Source organism: Mus pahari, chromosome 11 (genome assembly GCF_900095145.1).
Source record: "Mus pahari chromosome 11, PAHARI_EIJ_v1.1, whole genome shotgun sequence".
In the NCBI taxonomy this organism is placed as follows: domain Eukaryota; kingdom Metazoa; phylum Chordata; class Mammalia; order Rodentia; family Muridae; genus Mus; species Mus pahari.
Window position 1 is genome coordinate 35,424,288 of NC_034600.1, and position 24,588 is coordinate 35,448,875.

At 37.6% G+C, this 24,588-nt stretch overlaps 1 protein-coding gene across 2 annotated transcripts in view; it reads right to left on the reverse strand.

The window, feature by feature from the left end:
• Positions 1-24,588, reverse strand: part of Cwc27 (CWC27 spliceosome associated cyclophilin) — a 171,962-nt gene that overhangs the window by 136,918 nt on the left and 10,456 nt on the right. For both annotated transcript variants that reach the window (XM_029543999.1, XM_021208253.2), the window contains 8 exons: positions 21,557-21,669; positions 20,484-20,627; positions 18,170-18,268; positions 17,495-17,598; positions 15,337-15,406; positions 10,386-10,465; positions 9,505-9,538; positions 5,568-5,719 (listed from right to left, as the gene is read on the reverse strand). In XM_029543999.1, the coding sequence (XP_029399859.1) occupies positions 5,568-5,719; positions 9,505-9,538; positions 10,386-10,465; positions 15,337-15,406; positions 17,495-17,598; positions 18,170-18,268; positions 20,484-20,627; positions 21,557-21,669 (796 nt within the window). The remainder of the gene's footprint in view (positions 1-5,567; positions 5,720-9,504; positions 9,539-10,385; positions 10,466-15,336; positions 15,407-17,494; positions 17,599-18,169; positions 18,269-20,483; positions 20,628-21,556; positions 21,670-24,588) is intronic.

The window sequence follows — 24,588 nt, forward strand, 5'->3', positions numbered from 1 at the left end:
AAAAAAAACCAAAAAAACAAAACAAAACAAAAAAACTGTAGTATTTGTCACAATGTAGCCCAGGCTACCTCAAACTCATGAGTTTCCAACCTCGCCTTCTTGAATATAGAGCTGCAGACATGGACCACACCTCTGGCCCTCTTTTGCTTTTCCTAAGTTGGTATTTGATTTGTGTGTGTGAAATACACATCACTTTCTGCCTATGACACTTCACACACATGTGCATGTGTCATACTTACTTTCTATAATTCTTAATCTTTCATGACTTGTATTTGCTAAGAAAACAGAATATTTGAAGCTGGACAGTTAGTTCTTAAGTGTGAGAAGTCCAAGGTGAAGCAGCATGTAACTGGTGAGGGCCTTTCTTGTGTATCAGGTGACTGACAGAAGAAGCAAGAGCACACTTGATGTATGTGCATGAGTATGTGAGGGAGGACCAGGCAGGCAAACTCTTTTATCAGTATCCACTGCCAAGATACCTAACCCACCCTTGAGTAATGACACTAATCAGTGTGACTGTCCTCAGGCCCTCACAATCACCCCTTTAAGAACCCATCTCTCAATGCTGCTGCACCTGAACCTTGGGGATGCATCCAAACACCACCAATTAGACAACGAACATCTGCAGATAGAAAGCACTTCTCCTGTATCATTATGTTTCATAATAGCTCTTACATAGTGGTTAGTGGTAAGAGGAACAAATATTTGAAATTAAAGTTGAGAATAGAATGGCTAGTTCTGAAATACACATAAAAAAATCAGCATCGAGTTCAAGTAAAAGCATGCAGATATTATTAAAAGCAGGACTGAGTTAGACCTTAATATCTGCTGTCCAACTAAAATGTTTGCTGGAAACACATTTAGACCACTATTACTTCAGACCAAAGAAATAATTGCAAGTCTTATATGTAGAGTAATTACTGAGAATTTAAGTTATGTATGTGTTTCTTTCCCTCTTTTCACTCCCTGCTTCGGTCCACAGCACCAGTGTAAAAGGAGGCAGCGCCCTCTGACTGCTCAGTTCCATCTTGGCTGTAAGGTCTTGAGGACATGATGAGGACATTTGGAGGCCACACTTCGGGGGCTTTAGGTTAATTGCTAGACTGCACATGTGATTTGTGCTTTTAAATTATACTGTCACTTTTTTTAATGTGTTACCTTTATTTTTTGAAATGTAATTAATTACCAGGCTACCTTTTTAAAATTGCTAAGAAAACAAAATTTATGTACCATGGAAAACCTATACTTCCTAAGTGTGGTTATCAATCAAAAGTAGAACATATATAATAAGACTTACACAATCTGTAAGTCTGAGACTTAGGATGTTTTTGTGAGAGGTCTAGAATTCCTATGGGGAAATGATTCAAATTTCTATGAGACACCCTAGTCAAACATTACAAACTCAGCAGAGGAATATGAAAGGGACTGAATTTAGTGACAGCTTATTTTCCATCCAGCCCTCAGGAGTTAATGAAGATATCACTTTTGACTTTATGTTAATATGTTTATATGTTTCATAATTTAAAGTTTAACAAATTCATAATTTAAAGTTTAACCAATTCCTCAACTTTAATACCTGTGTCTTACTTCTTGGTACTATTACTGCATAACAGAAATTACACAATAAAAGGCAGTAATTTCCTAGTGACCACAACCATCACAACAAATGATATTTGACTAATCTACTTGTTCCACCTGAGATTAACGTTTAACTATTTATTTTGAATCAGTACACAAATGCTAGAAATAGGAAGTGGCATGGCTTGTACATGACTAACTTGTAGCCTCCGAGTGCCACCTACAGGTGAACACAAGTCATTACATTAAGCTTTAGGCTACAGCTTTCCATTTCCAGAGATAATCAACCAGCTGTGAGTGGACAGGAGAGGAAGTGCACATTTTAACCTTTTATCCAGCCGTGGGTACACATGAGAAGGAATGAGAGTTTATGCTTTTTATGAACCTATAAAATTCTGGTTAGCTCATTTAATCATAGAGCCTTTTCTGAGAGAGGAGTGAAGGATATGGACAGTAAACCTTTGAGTGAATAGAAAAGTAGTTAGAAATAAATGTTTGCTTCATATTTGCTAGGAATATTTACCAATTACTTTACTTAAAAGATAAAAAAAATCAATATTCATAATGTTTATATTCACTTGGAACTTAAAAAATAAACATACTTATTAAAAATGTACTTATTTAAAAGGACCACTAAAATACAGAAGTCAGAGGACAACTTACAGGCATCAGTTTTTTTTCCTTCTACCATGTGACGTCCTTACCTAAAATCTAAAACCACTTTTAGAGAATTAATTTTCCTAAATTTACTTTCCTTAGTAGACTTACAAGTACTTTAAAAAAGGTGTTTTCCCCTAATACTGTGAATGTACAAAGTACTCATAAACATAAGAGTTTAGAATTTAATGTATGTTACAGTGTGTCAAAAGTAAACTTGTAACTAGATATTTTCTAGGACGTGACTACGTAAGAAGTCACCGTAAGCACTAAGCTTCAGGTGACAGGAGGGACATGCCCTGGATTCACACTTCACCTTCATGTAAGGCTCCCTTTAGGAGTGACAGAACCTGTTAAGGTAGTCACCACCTCTCAGGCTCAGACACTGACAAATGTCCATCAGTCTTCGCTCTCCTTACCAAGTATTAGTGGCCCTCCACTGTCCGATGCTGCATGTCTACACCTCAATATGATTTTGTGTGGTGACTAAGCTTTGGGGAGGTAATGTAGACTCTATGATGAAATCAGTACAAATCAAATTGGTTAGCACTCTGCTCTTTGACTATAGCTTCTACAAACCATGACCACTAGGAACTGGTTTTTTTGTTTGTTTGTTTGTTTGTTTTTAAAGATTTAAAGATTTAAGATTGGTGAGATTGCAAGCTTGTACAACCACTCTGGAGATCAGTCTGGCGGTTCCTCAGAATATTGGACATAGTCCTACTGGAAGATCCAGCAATACCTCTCCTGGGCATATATCCAGAAGATGTTCCAACTGGTAATAAGGACACATGCTCTACTATGTTCATAGCAGCCTTATTTATAATAGCCAGAAGCTGGAAAGAACCCAGATGTCCCTCAACAGAGGAATTGATATAGAAAATGTGGTACATTTACAAAACTGCTCAGGTACTAAAAACAATGAATTTATGAAATTCTTAGGCAAATGGATGGATCTGCAGGGCACCATCCTGAGTGAGGTAACACACATGATATGCACTCACTGAGAAGTGGATATTAGCTCAGAATCTTAGAATACCCAAGATACAATTTGCAAAACACATGAAACTCAAAAAGAAGGAAGACCAAAGTGTGGATACTTCATCCCTCCTTAGAATGGGGAACAAAATACCCATGTAAGGAGTTACAAAGACAAAGTTTGGAGCTGAGATGGAAGGAAGGACCATGTAGAGACTGCCCCCATCTGGAGATCCATACCATAATCAACCACCAAACACAGACACCATTGCATATGCCAGCAAGATTTTGCTGAAAGGACCCTGATATTGCTGTCTCCTGTGAGGCTATGCCAGTGCCTGGCAAATACAGAAGTGGGTGCTCACAGTCATCTATTGGATAGAACACAGGGCCCCCAATGGAGGAGCTAGAGAAAGTACCCAAGGAGCTGAAGAGGTCTGTAACCCTGTTACAGCATAGGAGGAATAGCAAAATGAACTAACAGTACCCCTGAGCTCAGCTGCATATGTAGCAGAAGATGGCCTAATCGGGAAGAGAGGCCCCTTGGTCTTGCAAAATTTATATGACCCAGCACAGGGGAAGGCCAGGGCCAGGAAGTGGGAGTGGGTGGGTTGGGGCACAGGGCATGAGGAGGGTATAAGGGACTTTCGGGATAGCATTTGAATTGTAAATGAAGAAAATATCTAATAAAGTATTGTTTAAATTAAAAAAAATGTTTATTTTATTTATATGAGTACATTGTAACTGTCTTCAGACACACCAGAAGAGGGCATCAGATCCTATTACAGATGATTGTGAGCCACCATGTGGTTGCTGGGAACTCAGGACCTTTAGAAGAGCAGTCAGTGCTCTTGACTGCTGAGTCATCTCTCCAGTCTAGGAATTGGTTTTTTTTTTTATCAGAACTTTCATCAGTTTATTTATTTATTTATTTTGGCTGCCACAGACTACCATCTATCCATCAGTCTCCTCATTAACTATAATCAATTCATTCCCCACCTACTAAGATCTCAGTGCTCCCAGCATCCTTATGATCAAGACCATATGCCTACACTAGCCATTCATGTCATGTCTGCACAGCATGACCACACCACAAATGACAATTTTTGAAAGACAACCCTTTATGGTAAGGATGAACACAATATTGAAAAATGCAATTTTTTTTTCATGAGGCAAGCCATTTTTAGTCATTTATGAGAAGTACATTAAAAATAAGCCTTAACTAGTTCTTATAGAAAATTCAGTTGTATTAAATTATAACTTAGTTACATGACATATAATTATTTTAAATTGTATTGAAGCCAACAAGATAGAGTTCAGAATTTAAGAAATATCCACACATACATATTTAAACACACAGTTTAAAAATAAAAAACAAAAAATCCACATATTAGTGTTAGCTTTGCCCACTAAATTTTTTTAAATGAAAAAATAAAAAGTATTTTAAGCCTAATCTAAAAAAAAAAAATTTAAAAATATATATATACCTTAAAAAAGAGGGGAAACATTAAAAACTATTTAACAGTGCTTATTTGAATTTCAGGAAAATTTGCTGCAAAGAAGAGAAATAAAGTAACTTCTAAGCTCTATTTCTGACCACAGCAATTATGTCATCAGTAGAAATTTCTGGGGCTCACTTTTACTTTTGGTTAAACAAAGCAAATATTGAGGGACCTCTGCAAAGGAATTGCCTCAATGCTTAAGCTTCCCACACGAGGCTGGGAAATACGCACACAAAGTTACTTATGAACTTCTACTGTATTGCATACATCAACTGAAGAAAAGACCATGCCTTTGTAATACAGTGATATTTAAGGTGTATACCCTAGATTTATAATAAAGAGTCATGTAGGAAAGAAGGGAGGCTTTAAACTGAGTCAAATTTCAAAAGAGCAAAATGTTAAGTCACAAAATCCAACAAACTTTTAACACCAGACAGAACTTCCTGCGATTACTGAAACTTATTTCTGAATGCCAATTACAGGTGGGTTTTAGTCTATCAGACTTGAAAAGACATCTAAGAATGGGTTCAGCTCACTTTACTCACTATTTGGAAAAATTTTACTCACCTAAATTTTTGAGATGTCTCTCATATAAATCACTCAATGTTCTCATTGGTATTAGTAAACACAATTTCGTACATGCGGCTAATATACTGTTTACTGTACATTAAATTTACTTTGGTTCTGGTCTCTTTAGGTCATGAAGCAGCTGGTTTTCACAACTGGAGCAGTTAACAAGCATTATGCAATTGTGAGTTTACAGTTTAGTGAATAGAGTACCGGTCCCAGCTAGGAAAGAGAGAGGCACAAGAAGAAGAGAGCACAGATGCCCAGAGCACCATCCTGACTCACCTTCGGCTTGCTGGCTTCTTCTCCCCATCTCCAGCTGACTTCACACTGGCACTTACATCTTTCTTTAATCGTTTTGCAATTCTTTCTCTCATCAGGTTCTTCTCATCATCCTCTATGTATCCGTCACGCTCTGTACTGTCATCCTCACCATCCTGTAAAAGCTGAGAGTGAGTAGAGTCTAGGCACTGTGTCCAGAGACTCATCTGAAATGCTCGCTGAGTTCTAGGCCAGGTTTGTTTACTTTTGAACCAGTAAGGGGTTGTAGACTCTTCCCTTTGGAATTCTGCTCTAGGCAAATAAGATGGGATCCCAAGAATACTTAGCCCCCCTCACCCCCAGCTCTTCTGTGTAGCGCCCAGGGTTTTGTGTCTATACACAGTGCTATCATTATCCCAGCAAAATTGTGGTTCTGGAAGCAGTTGACCAACACAACATCAACCAGGAAAACCAGGAATTGATTCAAGAAGAGGCGGGGTGGGTGAGGGCTGAGTGCTGAAGGGAGGCAGGGCTGCACTGAAGAACCTGAGACTTAAGCACCTTGGGATAGCACTACCAGAGTGCTCCTCACAACAGCAAAACCAAACCAAACAAAACCCCCTTAGGCTCCTATAATCTAAGACACTAATCACTACTCTTCAGAAAGCTTTGCAGTTTCCCAACTCACCTGAGCTATCCACCTTCTCCCTGACATACTCTCCTTCATTTTCTCTAACCTGAAACACTCTTATTCTAGATATCCAAATGCCTACTTTCTTCCTGCCCTATCCCCTTAGTGACATATTTCTTGACTGTATTATTAACACAGAATTTTTTTAAAATACTACTAATAAATAAAACCTTCCCACCTCATATTCCCCTTCCCTCGTATTTCCATAGCACTTACTATTTCCATGGTTTTTGTTTCTCAGACAGTTAAGGAGAATACACCATGACAGCTAAAGCTCTGGTCAGCTGGCTTACTATTTTCTCTTTATTTTTAAAATATCTCCCAGCAATGCTGGAGGAGAGAGGGGGAAAAAGAAGAACTACAGCAACGGTGTGCTTTACTTCCTGCGCTTCTTTGGGCTGCTGAGCCACAGGGAGACAGTCCCAACTTGAGAATTAGGAACCCCACAGCAGTGATTTTCAAAGACTGGTTCGCAGACTCCCTGGATAGTTATTTGTTAAAAACATAAAATCCAGGGGCTGGCAAGATGGTTCAGTGGGTAAAAGCACTGACTGCTGTTCAGAAGGTCCTGAGTTTAAATCCCAGCAACGACATGGTGGCTCACAACCATCTGTAATGAGATCTGATGTCTTCTTCTGGGGTGTCTGAAGACAGCTACAGTATACTTATGTATAATAATAAACAAATCTTTAAAAAAAAAAAAACCATAAAATCCACCCAGGCATAATGGCACCTGCCTTTAATCCTAGCAGTTGGGAAGCAGAGGTAAAGGTAACCCTTTCTCTCAGAGTTGGAAGCCAGCCTGATCACAGAGCAAGTCTAGTTCAGGCAAAACAGAACTAGACAGTCGAGATCCTGTCTCAAAAAACAAAACAAAACAAAACAAAAATAAAAAAAAAAATTCAAAAACAACAAAAAACCCACATAGGAATATACATTTATACATTGATTTCCCTATGTAGAAAATGTCAGTACAGAATCAATCAGATTATTACTTGGTTAAGTCTTGTTGCAGACTTCATGAACCAATAATCTCTATGGATAAAAACTTTACACCTTTGGCAAGATACTCAAGTCATTCTTAAGCACAGACCTGTCATGTTTGGGCCTCATCAGATATAAAACAAATCCTTTTCAAAGTCATAAGATTCTGTTTGTGCGTGTAGGACACTTTCTGAGGAAAGGATCCATAGACTAAATCATTCCTAAGCTTTGGATCTAAAGGTGGTTAGAGCCTTAAATGACCTTACTCTACCCATAAACTGAAAAGCAAACCCATATCCCAGCCCATATTAGTGTAACCAGATGCTTCAAGGTAACTCATCTCATAATATACAAATTGTTAATAATTTTCATCTACCACGCACCCTCAAGCCTGTTCTCTCTTGTACCTTCCTAACAAGGTCACTAAGCCAGAAACTTATGGTTATCTCAGACTCCTCCCTCATCTCCCTCCTCAAAGCATTCCTCCTTCAGCAACTTCCCCATAGCTCCCTTTACCCTAGTCTGCTTCCTCTCATGGGCCATCTGTAATGTTGCCAATGATGCTATTTCTAAAATGCAAAGTTGGCCACAGCACCTTTCTCCCTAACTGATAGATACCCTTCAACTGCTACTCATTACATTTAAGGTGAAACCAACTCCTGACCGTGGCTATGGCACTGTGTAAGTCTGCCGACCCCTCCACCCTTCACTTCCCATCTTACTCTTCCTGTCACTGTCCTGGTCACCTGTCCCATCAGGACACACTGACACTGGCAGCTCCTTTATGTCCTCTGCTCACTGCTCTCACAGCAAGTTTCTCCAGACGTTAAAGCTCAGCTTGCATTTCCTGAACAAAACCTAATCTGTGCTCAGCTTTAGAGTATGCTGTACTCTCCACCGAGTTAATGTCTAGTCTTCTATAAAATACAACAGTTTCCTCTCTTTCAGGAGTATTTTTCTCACAAAACCAAATATTCACTCTCTCTGCTATAGCTAATCAGGGAACTGGCTCTTTTATACCGAAATAGGAAATCTCTTTACATACTAAATTACATACTTTCTTTTGAACTGTGCAATGTCTGCATTAATAGGCTTTATCCTAACACAGTATTTATAAAATTTGAAAAAAATTAATGTTCATATAACACAGAAAATTTTCCTAGTGATTTAAAATTTTTTTTTTACTATATATTGGTAAATGAATTATTCTTAATATAAACAATGAATTATACCTTATATTAATTCCCCAATAACTTCACAGGGAAACCAAGATTTATTTAAAATTGTATCTCAATACCTGGGTAGTTAAATGATGTACTTTAAACTTCTATGCTAATCTGGCTACCTTTTAGCCCCAGCCCATGATACCTGCATATGATTATTGATTTAACTCTTAGGACTCCTTCTGCATGGCTCCAATTCCTCTGTCCTTCAGCTGCATCTGAATCTCCCTCTCTCCTTCCTCTCCTTAGTAGATAGCTAGTGGATATCCCACCTCATTCTCTATTCTGCCCAACTACTGGGTGATCAGCATTTATTCACATAATAAATGGTAAGAATTGTTTACACAAACTTGAGAGAGGAGAATCTTGGTATAAGCATTATAATGCCATGTCCAGATTGAAATAAGATATGAGGGCAGAAAAATCACCATTTCAATAACCCAATGGTAAACTTTACACAGTGTACAAAAATATTATGCCTACATATATTTAGTGTGTGTGTGTGTGTGTGTGTGTGTGTGTGTGTGTGTGTAGTCAGTTGTCTCCTTTCCTCTGTGGGTAGGGAAATTGAGCTCACACCCTTAGGCTCCAGAGCAATCACCTTTACTACTGAGCTATCTCACTGGCCTTTCTTTCTGTTCCCAATATTGCTAGCCAGTAATAAAGCTACAACCTTAAAAGAAAATCTTCTAGAATATGTGTAAAAAAGGAATGTACTATTATAACTAACTCCTCTATGTACTTCCCATATAGCAAGCAGGATGCTCACGCATCACATTTAAATTTTTAACATAATGAAGTTATAGCATTTGAGCTTAAGGTAGTCACATAACATTATGTGACAAAGAAAAAGCAGAGCAGATATTCACATATAAGATTGCAATTCTGTAGGGAAATATACAAATCTATTTGGAAGTAAATATTCTAATAGTAAAAGAAATTATTTTCGTTTTAAAAATTGCAATTATACTTCTATGTTTTGTTTAAAAAAGTAACTTGTTTGTAGAACTTTGGCCTATTTATAAATTGTTTTATCTGTAGTAATACTAAAATGAATACTCACATCTTCTAAATCTCCTGTTGCATCATCTTTTTCACTACAAAAATAAGTAAAACAAATACATTTTAGCTTCAAAGTGAAACTAATAAAAGGATTTACTTATCTAAAGTGTAGGCTAATTTCTGGAATTACTGTTCTTTTTTTCACCACAGCATTCTCAGAATGGCACTGTACAACAGACAGGACCATGCTCAAATGGAGCCACCCTTTATAAACAGAGGGAGAAACATGCTGTTCTATTAGCAGAGGATTTTTTTTTTTTTTTTTTTTAATTTAAACAACTACTACCAAAGCTGTTCAATCTACAGAAAACAATTTTTCTATAGCTTAAAAGATGCTGGTTAAAGAGACCAAGTCCTACATGTTAAAGGATATTAAAAGAACAACAGTAATTTGAAATAAGATTTTTTAAAGATGAGTTGGCCTCAGTACAACAGTATTTTATCTGTGTGAGCCACGGGCCAATATTTCATTATAATTAATACATTTAACACTAATTCACCTCCTACCTCTCAGAGACAACAAAGAGAATTAAGACAGATTTCTGTCAAGTCTGAACATTGTGAGAATTTGTACAGCAGATGTGCCCAGAATGTGGCAACTTTTTCCAGTAACCTTGCACTCTCATGGTCAGTGATGACACCAAACAAAACAACTCAAAAGACAGTTAGCAAGGCACTATGGAATTAAACATGAGATTATTACAACAAACAGTTTCTGGTAATCAGACTAGCCTACAATTAGTCACTTATCAAAAATATTTTATTGCTTTGGCTGGGCTTAAGAAAATTAATTTATGAACTCTGACTGTTAACAAATGAAGTAAATGAGAAGAAGCCTAAAAGCAGGAACTCAGGGCCATAGCAGCACAGCACAGCACTAACCTTTCAACTGCTGGGACAGAGCTTAGATGCGGATCATCCTTGAGCAGGTCATGACTGCTTTTACTTCTCCCCTTCATGCTCTGGGAAGAAACAAACCATTCAGCTGTGAGGAGGAAATGAAAGGTCTTCCAAAGAGATAAGCTAACACATTTCCATGAAATTTAGTAAGGACATAGGATGATTAGTAAAAGACGAGTTTCTGAATATAATCAAAGCTTTGGAAACAGAAACCCTTCTATTAACAGAAAATAGGATTTTTACTTATTTACTTTAATTATTAAGCTTTACTTATTTGTTTGGTTTATAAAACACAGTATCTCCATCTAGTTCTAGCCTAAGATGGCCTTGAGTTCTCTTTGCAGCCCAGATTAACCTAGAACTCATGATCTTTCTATGTCAGCATCTCTCGTGCTGGGATTTTAGGCATGCAACACCACTCATGGCTCAAAAATACTTTTTTTGGATCATTGTTCCCAAGAAAAAGTGACATTGTTAAAAGTAAGCCTGAGGCTTGCCAGCTCTAAGTGTCTATGATTCACATACAACTGACTAACTTGTACGACCCACAGATAAAAACAAGAATTGAGATAAATACTCACTACTATCCTTTAACATACAGTAACACACCACATCCAGAGGTGGCCTCTGAACCTGTGTCTGCCTCTTAATTGACAAGACAGACAATGAAAATAACACTGACAAATAGCAGGAACAAGATTGTAATTAAAGCCCATTGCAGTTGTATATTATTTATTAGTAATGTTAATTGATATTAAGTGAGTTTTTCTTTGTTTTGTTTGTTTGTTTGTTTGGGGGGGGGGTGTTGAGACAGGGTTTCTCTGTGTAGCCCTGGCTGTCCTGGAACTCACTCTGTAGACCAGGCTGGCCTCAAACTCAGAAATCCACCTGCCTCTGCCTCCCAAGTGCTGGGATTAAAGGAGCGCTCTTATACTCCTGAAAATCACAGATTTTACTTTTATTTATGTTTTAATCATCTATTTGATATGTATGAATGTTTTGCCTGTTTGTATGTATATTTATCACATTCATGCCTGAATTCCCTCGAGGTCAGATCACCTGGACGTAGTTAGACAACAGTGAATTATCATGTGGCTGCTGGGAGACGAAGTGCTCTTAACCACTTAGCCATTTCTTCTGCCCTACAGAAAAATTTTAAACATTCTTACAACAGCATGTATGTGGTATGTGAAATGGGTGTGTACTAACTAGCTTAACTCAGACATCTTACTGTATATACACATGTTCTACACAATATATATAATTTTTATATGCCAATTTAAATATATTACTTTAAAAAAAAGTTCTTCCCAGGTGCAATGTTGCATGCTGTAATCCTAACCTTTAAAACTTAAAACAGGAAGACTGCATATTTGAGGCTAGTTGTGTCTAAAAGTTAAAATTTAAAAAGGACAAAAAAAAAGGGGAAAAAAAGGAAAAAGAAAAGTTCTTGTTGAGCTCTCAAATGAAAACTCATTTTAGACAGCTAAAAGAAAAAAGAATAAATTTGTTTCACAGTGATTTAAAGTAAGATTTGAAAACAGGAGGAAGTTGTAAATTAAGGTGACTAATCACTCCCACTCTAGGTTTCCTTAACTTTTCAAACTGAGTTGGCATGGAGATAGAAGATCGCCAGCAGATTCTAAACCCATACCCCTTCCCACAGCAGTAAACTACTGAGGCGGAACTGGGAAGAATGGAAAAGTTAGTAGAGTCTGAGACACTGGGACGGAAGGCTGACTCTCATTAATGCAAATTCTTCCTGAATGACCTACTTTAAGATCATTATTTGGCTAAAGGGTTTATTTAGATGCTGAAAGCAAGACTAAATATACTTAGTGAGTTCTACATGAGAAACTTTGCAAGAAAGTCAAAACTAACCAGGAGCATACTTAGAAATGAACACTAACTGTCATGGACCTGGAACTTCACACTAAAAAATAGAGTCGAAGCAAAATAGAAGAAACCAGATGGAGTACTGGAGGGAAAGAAGACAGAAAGAGCTAAGAGGCATGCTGACAGGGACAACACTGGTCCACAGCCTCTAACCGTATGACCTCTCCTGGCCATGTTGCCCAGTGTTTTAGGCAACACTGGTCCAGATGGTGTAGTTTGTAAATGATTAACTTAGATCAGCAGTCTTTGGGATGATCTTCCATAACGCGAATGGACTTCCTCTAAGCAAATGAAGCCTTAAGAGCAATTCTGTGTGCGAACTCCCAGACCGAGACCAAAATGAGGACCAGGCCTGGGTGTCCAGAGTGCAGTTTAAGATATACAAACTATTTTGTCTTGTCCTACATATTTTGGACTTATTGGACTAACATGCAGAATTTTCAAGTACCCTTATTATGTTTCGACTTAGAGTTATATAAAAAAAATTATCAGCTACAATTTTACAAGAAAGCACCCTTTAGGAAAAAGTATTCAATTAGCTATGGATCCAGCTGACAGTGTTATCTCCCAGACTGCATTTCTTCCTGCACCGTAACAATATCATGAGAACGTCAACAGAGCGCTTTTCTGAGCCCGAGAGATGGTTATTACGGCATCCGTCTATCGTGCAATCCAATCTGAAAGGAAACAGGTCAGTCTGGCAAGTCACTTAACCTGAGTCTCAGTTTCCAAAGCCATAAAGAAAGGAAGTTGGACTAGATCCCTTAGAGCTATAAAATTCTATGATTTCAAAGAGGTTTTCATCAGGCAGAGCATAGATACTGAAACAATGAAGAGAAGCTAATCCACGTGGGAGAGACACCTTGTCAGGCATACAGGAGTGAGGTCAAAGAGTGTATGTAACCTCACACTGATAATCCACAAACCAGAGGGGACTCAGGTTTCTTCTCCCACATACAGTAAAGCCTCAGTTCAGACCTTAACAATTATTAACTTGCAATCTAGTTCTGGAATAACGATTACCACTGTGGAGTCATTGAAAATAGAAACCTGATAAGCAAGTGAATAATGAAACAATTATTTTTAAGCCTTTTAGACACACTTAATTTCATGCAAGCACTGAAACTTCCAATTGTTCTGTCACTAAAGAAGGACTCACTTGGCTTTGGCTCTAGTTACTTCAACACTTAGAAATAAGAGTAAATTTTAAAACCACTTCTAATATTCAGCCTATTCTTTCTTCTTATCAAGGTATCATTTTACCAAAAAGAAGGAAGATGAATGAGTCAAGATTATGGTCTGAAAATAACTGTACATGAACAAAGTAAACACAAATTAATATAAAATTAAATTTGGCTTTTCTCCTGAAGTCTGAGCAACTTCTGTCCTCTAAGACAGTAAATTTCAAACTGTTTTTTGTGGTTTTGTTTTCTCAAATTTAACCACTCGCTTGTCTGTTATACAGCAGACAGAATAGGTAAGTGGGCCAAGCGAGCTGCAAGTCTCCAGTGGAGGCAGCACATGTTCCCCAAGCTCGCTCAGGCTGCGCCTTAGGAAGGACACTGGCCAGGTTTCTCAGCAGCTCTCCAGGCTGCTTGCACAAGAGGGTGGCAGCCTCTATCTAATACCTGTGATCACAATACAAATCATTCAGATCGTAAGCTCAAGAACAAAATACCAGCTATAACAGGTAATATACTGCTCTAGTTTAAGATACAAGCTTTAACGACATCTTTCAGGATTGTATAACGCATCAAAGTATCTCTATTCACAACCTTAGCAGGTACATTATTACTTTTACCTACACAAAGAAAACCTGAGCACAAAAGTCATCAGTGGGAAGAGGGCTCAGTGACACTGCGTCTAAGCTCCTGCTACTCTAAAGCCAATTCAGAAGTGAACAGAATTGACTCCCAATGAGTTCACAGCCCAGAACTTTATTCAGCTATTAAAGCAAAGACTATGAAGAACAATGCTGGAGTGATATACAGTGAGAATAGAGTCACATCCTTCCTTTGTAATAAAGCAAAAAAAAAACTGTTTGTAAAAGAATTGCAGGATAACATGAGCAACAGACATTAGATTACACTCAGAACAGATCTACAAACACTGTAAAAGACATCTAGAATGGATGGCATTTTGGGTGTTAAACAAATATATCTCTAGCATTTAGAGATGGACCAGGAAAACTGCTAACAGTGATCCACACAGAGCCCCATGGATGAGGCTGCTAGTTTTCTACTATGAATGCCAAGAGAATATAATGGTGATAGTCTCAGTGCTAATTCTCTTCCAGGGAAAAAATGCAGCTCACACATCTGGAACCAAAAGACTCTACAGGTGATTTTCTTTGGATACAAATATCACAGTTTGCTCTAAATGTAGGCAAAATGTTCCTGTAAGGTTTCTAGATGTTTTATGATGAGACGCATAAGTCTCTGGAAGGGGTTGGTAAAATAAAAGGTCATGGGGAAACATACAAGAATCTACAGTCAGACACATGGTTAATTCCAGCTGTAGCTTCTTACTAGGTATGTGACTTTAGACAATTATAATTGTAATCCACATGCATTATTGTGTACCTTGCTTTCCTTATGAATAAATCTAAGTATTTATATAAAGAAGGGTAACAATACCTATCTCTAAGGGCTATATTAGGAATTGAGAATTAATGAAGCAAACACAATGTATGGAAATAACATTAAAATGAGTATTAAGTAACTGAGTCATTGACTGTTATTATAATAATGACAAACACTATTATATAGCAAAATAAAAGACAAATAGTAACTAAAGTCTATTTATAAATTTGAACCTATTCAAAATACTTTAAGACAGGTTTCAACTGACAAAAAAAATATAAAGATTAGAAATAAATAAATACAAGCCATGCTTCTTTGAGAGGTAATCAATTCAGAATCTGCACAAACGGCCCTACGAGCATTCAGATGCACAGTCGCCACGCCAGTGAGAAGGCAAACCTGCTGCTCCAGGAAAGCAGGAGACAGAGACATGCAAAGGGCAAAGGAGAGGCTACCTGACTGACTCGGTTCACTTCCTCCTCCTCCTCCTCAGCTTCTTCTCCAAAAGAAAGTAAACTAAAATTTCTATCGAAAAAGAAAGAAAATTCAAAAGAAAAGTTAGACAAAATTCATAAATATCTCACTTTCAAGCAATAGCACAACTTCCTAAGAAGAAATGCACTCTATTTACACAGTATTAGTCTTCAGTAGGAGGGTTCCAGGACCTTGGAGCCAAGGGCTCGGCCTCAGACTGCTAACATTTCACCTAGTGCCCACAACCAATGACCACAGATTTACTCCGGGTATTAGCACAATGAACTCGCTGACGCATGACAGAAATAAGCTTCTGATAGCTATCAATGCCGGGAGGAAAATAAACATTAAGGACTGGGAGATGCTCAGCAGTTAAGATCACTGACTGCTCTTCCAAAGGTCCTGAGTTCAATGCCCAGCAACCACATGGTGGCTCACAACCATCTGTAATAGGATCTCTTCTGGTGTGTCTAAAGACAGCTACAATGTACTCATATAAATAAAATAAATCTTGAAAAAATAAAGAAAGAAAAAGAAAATAAACATTAATAAATAAAGACCCCAGCAGTTAAGAGCACTGACTGCTCTTCCAGAGGACCTGAGTTCAGCTCCCAGCAACCACATGGTGGCTCACGACCATCTGTAATGGGATCTGATGCCCTCTTCTGGTGTGTCTGAAGACAGCTACAGTATACCCATACATAAAATAAATAAATAATTCTTAAAAAAGGAAAAAAAATTATATATATGTATATATCTATATATAGATATATATAGATATAGATATAGATAGAGAGAGAAACTCTGAGAGCACTGCAGATGATTAACCTACTTTAATACCTGAGAAATACATTTTAATATTTTAAAACTAAGAAACACAAAAAGTTGATGGGTAAAAAAATGTCCCAGATCTTTCAAACTAAATAACAACAGAAACTCAGGTAAGAGAAACTATAAGTTATTAAAGTACTCTCTCGAGTTTTAGAAAAAGTAAAACATTTGGCAACAACTGAGTAATATTTTAAAAATCTACATGCAAGCAATGTCGATATAACATCCCTAGCACACTTACTCTGAATGAAAACAATAGGAAATATAAAAGAAACTCAGACTTGTCATCAGGCTAGATGGTAACATGGAAACACTGTATCCTAACATGGTGACAATGACCTTTCAGCATTAATGAATCAGAATAAGAAGTCAATCATGGAATCAAAGAAAATCATACTGACACAGAAAGTGATTTTGCCACAAGACAAGTAATGTTTGTTGAAGTACCTGGCTCCTATCGGTCAATTTATTAATGCAGCTTAATATATTGACCTTGTTGGAGCCCAGTACACACTAAGCATCTATACTTCTGTGTGTTATATGTACCCTTTCAGTTAACCTTCCTGATAAGCAGGTATTGTGCTCATTACAACTGCCTCTATATTTGCCATGGGCAAACAAAGCTCAAAAAGATTGATAAACTTAAGAACTGGGTGTGGCAGGCCCATACATAGAACTATATGAATCTAACACTGAAATAGGATGCTGCAATTCAGCAAAATGGTAAGTTGAAATCTAACTCTATTATTTTTTATAAAACAAAAAATTAATGTAAACAATATTGGTATAAACTACTAAACTTTATTAAAAATAAATTACTATTTTAAGACAATATCTTTAAGAAAAACAAAACAGTGAAGGAGATACTTTTGTTTAAAAATATTTATAAAAGATTATATTGAATAGTACCAAAGTAGATTAAATAAAGTATGCACTCCTATAACACACATTAAAAGTATCCTTTCTAGTTTTCTCGCCTCCCCAAATTCTTTATACTAAGGGTATACTAACTTAAAAATGAGTAAATATTTCTCAATAACCCAGCTATAGGTTATAAGCTATAATGAATACTGAGTATTTATTTATTAACACATGTTATACGGCTGTATAAGATGGTATTTTTTTAGCTTAAGTTATATAATGTCATTAAATGTAAAAACTGTTCACTTTAAAACATGCTTATTCTGTCAGCACTCAGGTTCAAAATGACATTCCCTTCTATAGTGAACAACCATTACAAAAAACAAACTGACTAAATAAATTAGTGTCACTAGCAAAGTTGAAGGTAAATCTTTCTATTATGATTACTTTGTGCCTTTGGGTTTCAATTTCTTGACTTCTTCTTCTGGCTTCTCTTTCTTGGGCTTTTTAACTTCCCTTGGAATGATATCATCAAAAGGGTTAAACAAAACCTGTGAAAAGAAGTGTTTTGAAGATATTATTCCAGGTTATTTTTTATTTTATAAAAAAGTGAAAAATGACACTGAAGTTTTCTGACATCAGCATCTACTTCTTCCCGACATAAACCTCATCAACAAAGTGCTGCGGTCGACAACACACTTTCAGCTGCATTGCTGAGTGCCCCAAACAGCATGTTCTTTTCAAGTCAAAGATACTCTACCTGATACCTATTTTACAGAAGGAAGACTGTAAGGGCCCAAGCCAGACATTTGGACTCTGTATCAAATGCTCCTAAGGATTACATCACTTCCTCAATAAAGGATAACTCTTAATTTACCTAAAATCCTAGTCTTTGAGCAAAGACACCTAATTCCTTTAATTCATTATGACTTGAGCTTTTCATTCTTTAGATTATTATCTAAAGTTCCATATTGGAATCCAAAGCCTTTAATTTAAAAAAAAAAAAAATCAGAAACTGTGCTTTATTAAATAGAAAGAAATGAGCCATGGTGTTCAGTATAAAGCCTTTATCTAATGGTTTAAGGATGCCTCTTAAATGGCGCCACACAGCCATGCTCCTACCTCACAACTCTTGATTCTATGTGGATTGCGGGGTCTTTCTTCATCATCGATATCTACTTCTGTCAGGCGTAGCATGTTGTACACTGTATCTCCCGTAACCTACCAAACAAAAACATAAAATATGATGGCAGACATCTGTGTAAATCTTTTAAATAAACAGAGGAATTTTGAAAATATTTTAAATAAATGGTAGACTTCTGAAAAAGGTGTTTTAAAATAATTAGAAGATAACTTTATTTTTAACTAAGAATAAGTACAGTTAACAATGATGGTAAAGTGCGCTTGATTCAAGGCTGGAAGACACAGCTGCACTCAATTTTTTTTTTTTAGCTCAATCTCTTAGCAAACCTTTTTTGATGTTTCCAGTGTATATGTCAGACACTAATACTAGACATAGTGTCAACCTTCTGACTGAGTAACAGTTCATTTAAATATCACAAACTTGGACTTAAAGCAGCTTAAGTATTAACAATATGATAAGTAGTGTGCAGATTATTGGCTAACTTAATTTACACAAATATCCTAGAAATGAGAATTACATTTTCCTTCTTGTACAAATATGAGGATAGAAACTCAAAGAAGTTACAGTCCCAACAGTGGGAGCATCTCTACTTATAACTGGTATGGTATACATCGTCTCTCACGCCTAGATTATGTAACAGAGACTGTAAAACACAGTACAAGATTGGAAGACAAATCTCATCCGGCTTTAAAAGAAAAAACAAAGAGGTGGGAAAAGTCCATGATTACCAGAAAACCCTGGGTTAGGAGTGCAGCCAAGAACAGGACAATGTCTACTTCCTAGTGTGTGCTTTTAAGAAACAAGCAACAGGGGGCTGGTGAGATGGCTCAGTGGGTAAGAGCACCCGACTGCTCTTCCGAAGGTCCAGAGTTCAAATCCCAGCAACCACATGATGGCTCACAACCATCCGTAACAAGATCTGACTCCCTCTTCTGGAGTGTCTGAAGACAGCTACAGTGTACTTACATACAATAAATAAATAAATCTTTAAGAAACAAGCAACAAGGTTCCATCTCTACAGTTTGGGATGACACGAATTCAGAGGTTCAGTTGTCCAACCTTACTAAATTGCTTCCCTCCTTTTATCATCAAAACCCTCTTTTGCACAGGTTGTAAGGAAGCAATTCTTATTGAACCAGCAGAGGGAGCTAACAAGCTATTCATGTCAACTAGGTCTAAGTTTTTTTGGTTTTTTTTTTTTTAACTTATTTTATTAGATATTTTCTTCATTTACATTTCAAATGCTATCCCGAATGTCCCCTATACCTTCCCCCCACCCTGCTCCCCTGCCCACCCACTCCCACTTCTTGGCCCTGGCGTTTCCTATCATCCTGAGTGAGGTAACCCAATCACAAAAGAACTCACTTGATATGCACTCACTGATAAGTGGACGGATATTAGACCAGAATCCTAGAATATCCAAGATACAATCTCCAAAACACAAGAAAATCAAGAATAAGGAAGACCAACATGTGGATACTTCATTCCTCCCCAAAATAGGGAATAAAATACCCATGAAAGAAGTGGCAGAGACAAAGTTTGGAGCTAAGACGAAAGGATGGACCATCTAGGTCTAAGATTTAAATAAAGAGACACAGAGATGGGAAGAGGATGAGAGGAAGATGCATTCAAGATCATTCTTTAAAGAGAACTACTGAAAATTCTGTGAGATCACCTCTCTCATTTGCTGTTAAACGTGGGCAGGATTCAATGGACACTATCCAAAGTAATGCTTCTGGTAAAATTATAAATTCTAACGCAACTTCCACTTTATATTTAAGAAAGTTCATCATTGGTAAACTTTAAACTACAAAAATATTGTTGGCTGTTTTGTTTTGTTTTGTTTTCCTGTAAAGTAGCCAGGTATGATGGTGCATGCCTGCCACTCAGGAGGGTCTCTGAGTTCAAGACCAGCCTGGTCTACAGAACAAGTTCCAGGACAGCCAAGAACTACACAGAGAAATCCTGCCCTGCTCCCCCCCACACCCTCCCCAAAAAAGGAAAGAAAGAAAGAAAATGTGTAAAACAACACTGGCTAAGTGGCCATAAGTAGCTAATATCACTACTATGACTTTAAAACACATATTGAGACCATGACAAATAACTGATGTGAAGCGCACACAGTTCGGGCATCTCTTTACAGTTCTTCATAGCAGGAACATACTCCCTCGTTTTTTTGAAAATAGTAAGTAAACAAGTACAACATTTTAAAGGCCTCCATTATAAGTTAATTGTAGGTACCACAGAAGCTTGAAGAATCACATAAAACCAAAACCAAGCCTTTCCACTAACCTTTCCAAAGATGGTGTGCTTATTGTTAAGTTCATCTGCTCGGCCCAGAGTAAAGAAAAACTGGCTGCCATTATCATGTGGACCGGCATTTGCCATGGCAACCAGTCCTCTCCTATTAAAACGCAACCGCGAGTGAAACTCATCCTGCAAGAACAAAGAGATTTAGGGACTGTTCTCAAGTCATAACACCCTTCATATTCAATCAGGCAGACCAGCAAGGCTCAGACAATTTCTAATCAAAAATACTGAAGCTTTATTTAACTGATTTTGAAGTACAATCAAATCCAAATGTACTATCTGTTCAATGCTCTTAAACCTGAAGTCTGCAGCTTGTATGTTCCAAATATATCCAGCCCCATAACTACTTCTGGGAGATACTTACAGAGGGAGGACGCTGCTCCAAGGGAGTCAGAGCCTACGTCTCACTTTCCTACTCACCTCAGGATCCTCCATCCCTTAAAACCGCAGTTTTCCCAAGAAACCCATCTTCGACCCACTGTAAAGCTGCCAGCTATTGTTGTACATGCTATGAAGCGATGGGTTTCTTCTTGTTTTTCAATTCAGAGAATCTTCCATAAGTGTATTAATGTGATTTCACTGTGTTTTTAAAAGTTCTAAACCATCCTGAGTTGACTCTTCTCAGAGATGGCATGAGTCTGTCTTAGCAGAAACAGCTACTGTTTCTCAGTGGCTTTCTGTATTCTGAGAGCTACTTAGAACGTCCCCTCAGACTGAAAACTGGAATCATCTATGACACACCTATCTAGCACAATCAGTGTCTTTTAAGCATCAGAAGCTGTTTTTCTTTAATATATTAGCCTTAAGATCTGAACACAGGACATCTCACTAGGAACCAGATAGACAAATAACTTGACATTTGCCTTCTAGACCTTCAGCACAAAGGCTTCCCATAAATGAAATCAGAAAGACTGCTCTGTAGGTAGTATTTGTTGTGATCTCTGAATAACTTTAACTCCACTGACTTTGTATATTACATGAGACATTCTTGTAGGACACGATCACTTTTGAAGAAGCACTGCAAGCTGACCTACAATACAGTAAATTGATCTGACCTTGAATGGGGCTCCATAGACAGATTCTCCACCAGTTCCAGTGCCTGTGGGATCTCCACCTTGGACTATAAAGCCAGGTACAACTCTATGAAAAATGGTGTTGTCATAGTAGGCTGAAAAATAATATATCAAGTTCTAAAAGTTAGTATCACTTTAATTATCACTGTTAATATACAAAAAGAGCCACAGATTTAATTTCCAGAATGCTAAATTGGCTTTTAAACCAAAACCTTTCCTCTCCACTTCTTATGAAACAATCATTTTTCAAGCACTATATCTGCATATGTAGCAGAAGATGGCCTAGTCGGCCATCATTGGGAAGAGAGGTCCCTTGGTCTTGCAAACTTTATATGCCCCATACAGGGGAAGGCCAGGGCCAAGAAGTGGGAGTGAGTGGGCAGGGGAGCAGGGCAGGGGGAGTGTATAGGGGACATTTGGGATAGCATTTGAAATGTAAATGAAGAAAATATCTAATAAAATAAATTTTAAAAAACACTATATGTTTCTACAGAGACAATGGTGGTTTAGTTTTGGTGAGTTTGTTTTTTTTTTAATCTCCATAATTATCAATTATAAATTATTGTTTTTAAAATAAAAATAAAAAGTTTAATACATACCAATGTCTTTCAACTGGGGGAAAGAGAAGAGTAGCAATTCTGCACCCTGAGGGCATTTATCAACATTTTCAAATATTTTTGGTTATCAAAACTGGGAAAACTGGGAAATACTACTGGCATCTTGTACAAGATGGCAAGAAGACTGCTAAGCATCCTAAAGCCCAAAGGACTGTTCATGCAACACAGAATTGCCAATCCCAAAGGCCAGCACTGCTGGGGCTGAGAAGCCTAGGTACCAGTGAGAGCTCTCTTTTGCCGCTTCCATTTCTCCTGATAGAAAATTAACTTACTAATGTACAAAAAATACAGGCCTGCAGATAGAAGTTCTAGCACTGTCTGTGCAGTCTCCTTTAAGTTCAATACGTGAAATAACATATTTTACTCTAAGTAAATATCTAAGCGATTTTCAGAAATTATTTATATATAAAAAATGTAATTTCTAGTCACAAATATGAAGCATAAATGATATATGGTCTTCCTTAGAATGCCTTCTCTGAGACCAGAATCACTGAGAAGGAAAACACTAGTTAAGTATGACAGAAGCATAGGACATCCCCTAAGAAAACTGAAAATCTGTTGCCTTTTGCTTTCTTTTCCTTACTTTGTAACAATTTTATATTTTAAACCCAAGATTAAATCTGTAATTACAGATCTTTGGGTTTTTCAAAGGATATGACCATCTTTCAACAAGAAAAGAAGGCCTGTGTCATTGAAGGCCACATCTGAGACTGAGCTCCTCCCGCCAATGCTTTCAATCATTTGCTCATATTCTGAAAACTACACATTGGTTTTTTTTTTTTTTTGGTTTTTGGTTTTTTGGTTTTTTCGAGACAGGGTTTCTCTGTGTAGCCCTGGCTGTCCTAGAACTCATTCTGTAGACCAGGCTGGCCTTGAACTCAGAAATCTGCCTACCTCTGCCTCCCCACTGCTGGGAATAAAGGTGTGCGCCATCACGCCCGGATTTTTTTTTTTTTTTTAAACTACACATTGTTGGTGCTGTTGTTATACTGAAAGGTGCATTATAAGACTCAGAAATGAGACGAAAGGATGGACCATCCAGAGACTGCCCCACCCGGGGATCCATCCCATAATCAGCCACCAAACACAGACACTATTGCATATGCCAGCAAGATTTTGCTGAAAGGACCCTGATATAGCTGTCTCTTGTGAGGCTATGCCAGTGCCTGGCAAACACAAAAGTGGATGCTCACAGTCAGCTATTGGATGGAACACAGGGCCCCCAATGGAGGAGCTAGAGAAAGTAGCCAAAGAGCTGAAGGAGTCTGCAACCCTATAGGTGGAACAACACTATGAACTAACCAGTACCCCCAGAGCTCGTGTCTCTAGCTGCATATGTAGCAGAAGATGGCCTAGTAGGCCATCATTGGGAAGAGAGGCCCCTTGGTCTTGCAAAATTTATATGCCCCAGTACAAAGGAACACCAGGGCCAAGAAGTAGGAGTGGGTGGGTAGGGGAGCAGGGTGGAGGGGAGGGTATAGGGGACTTTGGGATAGCATTTGAAATGTAAATGAAGAAAATACCTAATAAAAAAAATTGGAAAAAGAAAAAAAAATAAGACTCAGAAACATCGTAACTTCTTCAAATCACACTTTCTAAAGATTAAATAGAGTTATCTACATTAGTTTACTCACCTAAGAAATACCTATCTTTTTATAATTGTATGTATGCTTTGCCTGCATGTATGTCTGCATGCCACATTCATGCTTGGTGACCATGAAGGCCAGAAGGCAGCACAGGATCTTCCGGAAGTGGAGTTACTGATGATTGTGTACTGCCATGCAGGTGCCTGGAACTGAACCCCAGACCTCTGACAGCAGCTAGTCTTAAATATTAAGTCTTAAGCAGACTTAGGAGCTGAAGTACTGAGCCATCTCTCCATCGGTCTTCTCAGGGTTTTAGTTAGCAATAATTTCATTAAATTCTTACCTGTTTAATCATTAAGAAAATTGCTCTGGTTATCTCTATTTCTATAAAATTTCCATTCCTTTCTTTTATCTACTGGTCTTAGAAAAAATGGGAAAAAAAGCAATCTACAGATTCAATGCAATCCCCATCAAAATTCCAAATCAATTCTTCAACAAATTAGAAAGGGCAATTTGCAAATTCATCTGAAATAACAAAAAACCTAGGATAGCAAAAATTCTTCTCAATGATAAAAGAATCTCTGGTGGAATTACCATGCCTGATCTAAAGCTGTACTACAGAGCAATTGTAGTACAATTGTGATAAAAAGTGCATGGCATTGGTATAGTGACAGACAGGTAGACCAATGGAATAGAATTGAAGATCCAGAAATGAACCCACACACCTATGGTCATTTGATCTTTGACAAGGGAGCTAAAATCATCCAGTGGAAAAGAGACAGCATTTTCAACAAATGGTGCTGGCACAACT